This window comes from Aulonocara stuartgranti, assembly GCF_965226115.1.
Source record: "Aulonocara stuartgranti genome assembly, chromosome: 20".
NCBI classification, from domain to species: Eukaryota; Metazoa; Chordata; class Actinopteri; order Cichliformes; family Cichlidae; genus Aulonocara; species Aulonocara stuartgranti.
The window spans coordinates 20888095-20897086 of NC_138956.1; the positions used below are offsets into that span (position 1 = coordinate 20888095).

The 8992-nt window shown below is 39.4% G+C and overlaps 1 protein-coding gene across 1 annotated transcript; it reads right to left on the bottom strand.

Moving 5' to 3' along the window:
• Positions 1-1664: 1664 nt before the first annotated feature.
• plp2b (proteolipid protein 2b) lies at positions 1665-8935 on the bottom strand. The gene is made up of 5 exons (XM_082518271.1): positions 8520-8935; positions 4326-4481; positions 4136-4234; positions 3100-3196; positions 1665-2998 (listed from the first exon to the last, which is right to left on the bottom strand). The coding sequence occupies exons 1-5, from the start codon at positions 8613-8615 to the stop codon at positions 2985-2987; spliced, it is 462 nt and encodes a 153-aa protein (XP_082374397.1). The 5' UTR covers positions 8616-8935; the 3' UTR covers positions 1665-2984.
• Positions 8936-8992: the final 57 nt, after the last annotated feature.

Genomic DNA, 8992 nt, shown 5'->3' on the forward strand with positions numbered 1-8992 from the left:
CACTGTAATCTCAGAACGAAGAGTAGGGGCAGCATGTACAAACTGCAAAAATAATATTATTTAGGGGAGAGAGAAAAAAAACTCAGACGAGATTACAGATCACAGATGTTTGCTGTACAAGGTCATTCAGATCCGGGCAGGAATTGTGTCAAATCATAGTAATTTCCGATCGTATCTGAATATTGCCCTGCTGATAAGGGGCACCAGCATAACTTTGTTGATATTAGATGGTTTTACACTTTCGTAGTGGCTTATAAGGAAAAACAGTTCACAATAGAAGAGTTGCAGACTGCTTCCATCTAGTGGCAGTGAAATATAAAACAGTTTAGAGTACAAATACACAGTATCTAAAATGTAGTTATGGTAAAAAGAAAGTGCATCCTCCTCCTCGTTCAAGATTTTACATTTCATGTCCTAATGAAAAGAATCTGGTCCTTTGTAGGTCTTAAAATTAAATGAATACAAGACAAGCAGCCCATCAATTTTGATGGGTTGATCTCTGATGACCTTTCCTTGATTGCCAACAGTTTGAAAAGAGTTATAAGACCATTTCAAAACAATTTGAAATATATCATTCCGAAGTGAAAACTATTATTTACAAGTGGAAAATATTCAAGACAATTGCCAATCTTTCCAGGAGTGGATGCCCAACTAATACATCTCAGACTCAGTCTCAGTTAAATGTTGAAGTTCATGACAGTGCAATTAGGAAAAATATTTATAAATGTTGCTTGTTTGGAAGGGTTGCAGGGAGAAAGCCTCTTCTGTCAAAAAAAAAAAAAAAAAAAAAAAGAACATGACAGGATGACTTAGATTTGCAAAGTTGCAGCTGAACAAACCACATGACCTCTGGAAGTCCTTTCAACAGATGTGTCCAGAGTGGAGATGTTTGGCCATAACACACAGTGCCACAATATGCAAAAAGTAAGCACGGCACAAAATCATTTGGACACAAACACCTCATACCAATTGCGCTGTAGAAGTGTTGATTTGAGCTGGTCTAGATCAGCTTGTTGGCTACAAAACCTGGATACATTAGAGTCAATGACTTGACTATGAACTCTGCTGTATAAGTAATATCTAGAGTTAAATTTTAGGCCATCTGTCCAGCTAAGGCTTTGCTCAAATTAGGTCATGCTACAGAAAAATTGCTTGAAGTACACCAGCAAATCTACAAGAGAATAGAAAAGAATGAAGGTGTCGCAATGGCCCAGTAAAAGTCCTGACGTCAACCTGACTGAAATGCTGTGGTGGGACCTTAAGAGAGCCGCTCATCAACGAATACCTGCAAACCTCGATGAACTGAAGCAATAGTGTAAAGAAGGGCGGGACAGAATTCCTCCACAGCAACGAGGGAAACTCATAAAGTCATGCGGAAAATGATTACGTCAAGTTATTGCTAGTAAAGGTCATTCCATGACTGAATCATGGGAGCGTATTTAGTTTTTCTCAGGATTGCTTCTGTATATATCACGTCATCTTTTTGTTTATCTCGTGCTGTATTTACCCAATTTTTATAGAACTGACAAGGACCAGGTGTCCTGATATGCAGTACCTTTGAACAGATAGTGTACTTTTTACCATGACTGTATACACTTGTAAATGAAGCACTTTAAGATAATTTAGCAGGACACATGAGTGTACAGAGCAAGCCAGAAAACTCATTTTCTTTGTGGTAAAATGGCTTTTATTTCCCTTTGAACTTTTAAATTACAGACTCTTGTAAAGCATATTAAGATGGAAAAAAACAAACAAAAAAAAAACACCAAAGGGGTTGAGGAAACACTCGCAGTACATATCCTAATGTTAACATAGCATGTTCAAAAAATGGACTGTGCTACTGAGCAGTATACAGTCTACAGAAAAATATTGTAGCACCTTAAAACAATGTGTTACAAACGTAAGAAAAATGCATAACCTGAGCAGGAATCCAAGAGCTGTAGGCAAAACTTGAGGATGACGATGTAATTTTAAATAATAAGTGAGGTTGTTTAGTTAATGGGCTATCTATGGGTCCTAAATTCCAAAATTCTAGAAGAAAAACGACCAAAGACTGCTGATTAATAAAAATGAAATCAAATGTTTTAGTACTTAGAAACAAAAGATGAAACGGAAGAAGGTGAGGGAACTGGTTACTCTGAATGAGACTTTTAAGGCACTGTAAAACACACAGAACACTATTAAATAACAGAAAAGCAAAGGTGTAACCAGCTGAGAAAGTACAAAAAAAAGTCCCCCAAGAAGACATTTATAATATTAAACGATTCAAAAAGCACCACCTCTGTGTCAGTTGCTTCTGAAGCCCAAATAACACAGTTACTATTTACTACAGCAGTCCATTAACAGTAGACAGGTGTATTAGACAATTTGCATGATGACGTCATCCAAAGTCGTCCTAGAAGGAAGTCTGGCCATTTGGCATCTTGATAAGACCATTGGGCACTTATATGGGGAGATATTTTAAAGGATTATGAAAATGAACTCTTATTTCAGTGATTAAGGGGACACCTGGAAAAAAAGAGTGCTTTATGAGTTTGCTGCCCCCAAAATAATATTTTAAAAAGCTTTTTATCACCCAGGAGGTTATACTTCACCAGCGTCTTTGCTGTTATGGAATTATCTCAGAAGCATCGGTTGAGGATTCTGTGAGTGCTAGGTCGCTCTTTCATAATCTCTCTGCATTAATCAAAGTGTTCCCTATTATTGGCAGCTTTCCCCTTTTAGTCTGGTTGGAATAAAAGTTTGAGAGGGGAATCCCTCATGGAGTAGACATACAGACAGATGCCAGCACCCCTTATTAAGGCTATGTCATCTTCTTTTCTGTTTCTTATCTGTTCAGGCCCTGCAGCAGCATTTATTAAACTGTGACTTGCTCATTTTACTGTCCATCCTCCTCTCTGACCCGCTCCTCTGTTAACCTTTGCCCAAATGACTGCTTTTGGTTCTTCTGTGTTCTTGACAGAAGTATTTCTGTGTGAGAACATTTAAACTCTGTCATCTGTTAAAAACAAAAACAGTCAAGATATTAGAGAAAATTGCACATATCAAATAAAGCCAAGAACGCGTTTTGAATGCATTAACAAAAACTGTTTTTCTCACCAGTTGGAGCTGCTGAGTGCTGTCTGTTACTTTTGACTTGGAGGAAGATTGTGTAGGTGTCGTATGCAAATATCAGCCCAGCGATCAAGCCAAACACCTAAGAAGCAAGAACTGACAATCAGAATCACAACTAACACAAATACAATCTAAATAAATTATCAGTATTTTGTTAAAGTTAAGTGCCAGAAGACTTTGTGCTCTTCACACTATTGGACACTTTGGTTCATGAAGAAGCCAATGTGGGGACAGGCCTGTGCCTGATATACAGCTGCAAAGCACATGTTTGGAGCTATACACGTGATTAATACAAAAGACTACGTGTAGACATAGCATACCACGAGGATGGTTGTGGTGGGGAAATGAGATGTGAAATTTATCTTTAACATACAGAAAATCTACTGTCATTAGGAGCATAACAAGCCCACTTAGTTCATTTTTTAAAAAGTAAACTGATAAATAGTAAACAAAATCTTTCAAAAACCGACAAAATAATATTTAATGTCCTCTGATTCAGTGTAAAAGGAAACAGAGATTGTGATGCAGTTACAGGCTCAGTCTTACCATTTTGTTCATGCATTATTTTTAGTTTTCCAGTAAGAAATTAACTGTATTAACACTTCCACATACTATAAGCTGCACTGCCCTTTCCATCTCATCAAAGTGTTTTCTGAGATCATCCATATAGCCTGATATCTCTGTAACCAAAAAGAATTGCCACCTGCTGGTCATTACAAAGAATGCAGGTTTGAGACACTTCTGCTTTGGCTTGCAAAGTTTTTAAAGGTTACAGGTGTATCCTGCTCAAAGGCAAAAACTAATGATAAAGCAACTTTAAAATGGGGTTGTTGGTTTTTTCTGCTTAAAAAAAAAAAAAAAACCTTTGTTACACCAGGCATTCAGTTTTCACATGTATAACTGGCAGCACCGAAATTAGTCAGTGGTAACAGCCATCAGTTGTCAAAATAAACAGAAATAAATATGAGCGGATGCAGTATGCAGCTAAGAACTCAGGCTGAGTCATTCTGGCTTAACGAACCGCGCCTGCGATACGAGCTCCATCCCCAGATCCTCCAATGAAATTGGCCAGAGAGATGATGATGTAGAGGACGGCACCAATCCCAGCACGGAACAGATCCTGCACAAAAGAGGGACGCAAAAGATGAAGTATTATGCAATTTAGCACAGAAATGTGTCATGTGCATGCAGTTATGTGTGTGCGGACTCACAGTCCAGACCCAGTTGATCACTAGGATCTGCTTGTCCAGGTCCATCATGAAGATGCCGAAGAAGATCATGGAGAAGATCATCTCACATATGCCCAACGCAGAGTAGCCTCCAGACACGGAAGAAGCATAGCAGATGATGACGATAAAACTGACAAGCTAAGATAGAGATGAGAGAAATTAGAAGATAAGACTTGATATCAGTGTAAATTTCACAGGAAACTAACACCCACACTGCGTAAATTCCTCTACCCTGTTAGAATTTCCAGGTATAAAAAAATCAGCTGCAATTTCTCTGAGATGCTGCACATTTTTGTAGCGTCACACAGCAACAGAAAATAATCTGTCTATAGAGCTGTCACGTCCAGCTGGACAGTAAATGACTCCAACAAAGCCATCATTATTCTGCTTACAGCAGCCACTTGACTACTTCCAAGTCAACATTCACATGACAACAGCTATTCATGCTAACAAATTATTTTCTAGACAAAATACTATTAGAGTGAGACAACTGAACCGAGCATAATGCACAGTGTCTGCCTATCAGAAGCTGCTTTCATCTTAGATTTACAGCCAGTGATTGTTTCATCATATTTTTCCATATAAGGGGGGAAAAAAAAGTCAGCGTGCATTCTTCTCGCTCCAATGAAACGCGGCCAGTGTGGAGAAACCATAAACTCAGGCAGCCTACAGCTCACTATCAGTCTGTTTTTCAATATCGCTATTGTTGCCGCTGTCAAACTGTGTGGGCAGATGCTTTCACACAAAGTTATATAACAGCCGTAAAGGAGAGCAAACTTCAAAGGTTCAAAAGTATAACAACTATATTTGCTAAAACACACTAACTGGCATTCATTTTATTTGATTTGTGACAACATTCAGGGAATCCTTTTCCTGCACAGTTGTCTTTAAACCTCACAGCAGGGTTTGTGCCACTTACACACGTGCCAAAAAACAAGACTGCATATATAGGAAAAGGGGAAATTACATTAAAACCCACTGAAAACATTAGATTTATGGTGCATAGGAATGAAAAATGATATTCCTTCTTTTAACTAATGAATTTACTAATTAATCACTACAGGTCTTAAACACGTAAGCATCCTAACACTAGAAAAAAAATATATATACTTACTTTTTTACCCTAAATCTTATATTAGGTATGATTCTTTTTTGACCCAGAGCCTTTTAAAGAAAGCACATCACATCATAATCTATGGTTACATTCATCATAGTCGTGTAATACTTACTAAATAAAAATCACACTCTTAACTCTGACATGCATCTAAAAAAGGCAGTTGCACTCAATGCAATGTTTTATTCTCAGACACAGACGACTCAGGAGACAGTGTCAAATCACAGCAGTCTATATGATACACGCATGATTTAACTGACTTGACACCAGCCCCTACATCTGTCACTACAGCCTCCCCTCCCCACACACGAACAGCCAGCCAGCAACTCTGATGCATCAGTAGTTCGTGTGTTCCTGAGACTGGCACAGGCTGCCTCTGTAGTGCAGTCAGGAGGCTGAGGCCAAGGCCCTACACAAAAGAAGCTCTATTCGGGCTCGAGGCGGCTGCTCTGAGAGCAGTGGCTACTGAGGAGGCCGTCGCACAGAGAAACACCCACTACACAAGAGTCCCTCTGAACAAGAAAGTCTCTGAGTTGTTGACACCTTTATGTTTTGCACACAGCAGTAGATCTGTTTGCACCAGGCAGCTTTAAAAGATCCCAGGCAGGATCTTTTCAAATCAGAAAAATAAGCTGCTCTCGTTGAATTGACTGGGAGGGAAACTGTTGTGAACGGCTGGCTATTTATAGTCAGCAGCAACATGAGGGCAAAGACGTAGTACACAGTGCAGAGCCATTCCAAACAGCAACAGTTGCTAGGGAAGTCAATGAATGTGTGCAAGAGCAAGAAGGGAAAGTCCTATTTCATCTCTCTTCTTACTTAAAATTACTCATTTGTACCCATTATACACGTTGCATTCCCCACCCACCCCCAAAAAACCTGAATCACTAAAAACGGATTTCCACTCTTCAATCACTGAACTAGTTCACATTCTTAATATTATAAACAAGGTCATTAATTAGCTCATCACAACTCATTGCCAAAGACTTAACTGTGCCATGTGAAACATGCGGTACATGGGTGTGACTGCGACCTGCTCTGCAAATACAAACATGTTCATGCATGGTCATGCTAGGTCTAAATAGGTCTAAACCTAATTTGGTGATGCACTGAAACCTTGAGGCTAAAATACTGTGCGTGAAGTCAGGAAGTTTATTCCTTCACATTTTTGGTTTAACAACTGGCATGCTTCTGCATCCCTGCCTGCTGGGATGAGATACCCCCTTTTCCTATTAAAATGGAAACACCCATAATAAGCACTAATCACATTTGCCTTCCTGTTTGCTCCCACGGTCCTTCTCCCTACACTCCAAAGCATTTCAGATATCCACCATCAGATGACTTCCGTCTGAGTTTATCAGTCTCCAGTAAAGTAATGAGTAGGAGAGGAAACAAACTATGAAGGGTGTTCAGTGAAGCATAAAGCAAACCTATCCTTGAATGGCAGACCAGAGATGTGTGCGCTAAACATTTCATGCATTCTTTGTTCCCAGGGTAAAACTTCACACCAGCTTGGAATTTCCATTATCTGGCAAAGCGGATTTTTATTTTATTTTTTTTTGGGGGGGGGGGGGGGGGGTTTACAGTGGGCAGACTACTGACCACCAACATCTGAGGGGCTGCTTTATAATGAGCTTGTCGAGCTATGAGAGCAAGAAGTTTGATCGGCGGAAAAAAAGCGCATTCTCCGTTTTACTCAGTGGAACGCATTAATTCATTTTGTTTTGGATATTAATGCTGACCCGTTTTATTTGTTTTTCCTTTTGTCTTTGCAATTTACTATGTTCAGTTTATCCTTTATCGGGTGGATGAATGCTATTAAATATTTGGGATCTATGTTAACAGTGAACCTATTAGAGCAGAAACATACAGGAAATATCTGGCAATTTGTACAGTTTAATGTTTGGTTGTGTTAACACAAGTCATTTCCCTCGACTCATGTAGGGTGATCTGATAAAACTTCGACTCAAGAGCTTAATGTGAAGCTGACAAACACTTTAAAAGGTATTCATTCTCTGCCTGAAGGAAACATAAATCAACTACAAGTCCTATATTCCAAAGCTTCTGTAATCATATTACTCAATCCATACTGTTGTCCTTTTACTATGCATATGGAATTTATTATGAGTCTCCAAGTGGTGCTGATTGTTTTGCATTCTCATACATTGCGTTATATTTCAGCAGCTGACTGGAATCTATAACAAAAATCTTAGTTTGTAAATTGCAACACAGAAAAAAAAAGCAGTGGAAGTGCATCAAGTACAGTACTTAAGTAAATTTACTTAGATACTGATCCACTGACAATACGGAACTTATGCAAAGTATTTAAACTTAAAGTGACTCATGTGTTAAGAGATCACACCGCTGTGAAATGCAAACAAAGGCGTTCATGTGAAAATAGTGGTCAAGGACAGTAAAGTACAACAGTATTCCCAGACAGGAAGTCATTTTAATTTGCCACTAAGACAGTTTATTATTAGGAGCTGGTGGTTGTTTGCATTTATACTTCTATTCCTGCCTTTGCGGGGTGCATGCAGTCCTGTTAACCAGAGCCAGATGTGCAAACCTATAATGTGGGATGGAAAATCCTTTTATGAGCCTTTATACTACCAATAATGTGATATACTTTGCATTTTGCTACTCTGGCTACAGACAATATCCAGCCTGTAAGCGAGCACGTGAGACGGTGGGCTGAGTTAACCTATGTGACCTTTAATGATCAGCATTTCAGCTCCTTGGTGCAAAAAGCAAAAACAGTGGAGCAGCAGTGACAGGTGGAATCCCTTCAACTCTGAGAAAGCACATACTTTTCATTCCTTATACAGACTAGAGTGAGAAATGTGAATAAGAAAATAGAAGAAAACCGAGCAAAGGGAAAATGACACATTAGTGATTAAAAAAATCAATAGATACAGAACACAAATCCACTTAGCCATCTATAAATTATTGATTAGTTACAAGTGAGCTTTACACGCAGCATATTAAAGCCATATCTGTGAGTCGTTAAACGTGGATCATCACAGCAGAGCGGCACACAAATATCACAGTGAGAACAAACTTACTATTTCTGCTGCCAGGATGAACCCTTTCTGGGTCTTCACGTAGCTTTTCAGCCTCTCCACGCAGCTGGGAGAGCCGGACGCACTTGTATCAGCCATTCTGTACTTTATCAAAGTTCACTAAACAGACAGTGTGTATTCGACCCCTAACTACGAGCAGATTAAACAAATGTTCTTCTTTCTTTCTTTAGTGGAGGAAAGTTTAGAGAGTGCTGCCCTGGTGCGGTTTATCGTTGCTCTTGCTTAAATTGGCGAGTCGTTATTTTCCCCTCAGGCGGATGAATCAACTTCTCCGAGCAGAGGTCTCGATGAAATGCGGTTATTGGACTCCAGCACGACCACAGAAGCTCTGCGGAAACTCTACAAGAGGGAGGGACTAGGAACCAGCGTAGGAGTTCACTGCCGGGCGTTGGCTCGCTACCGCTTTCCTCAAGGGGAGCTGTTTCTCTGCAATTACCCGAAGTTATTTTAATGTT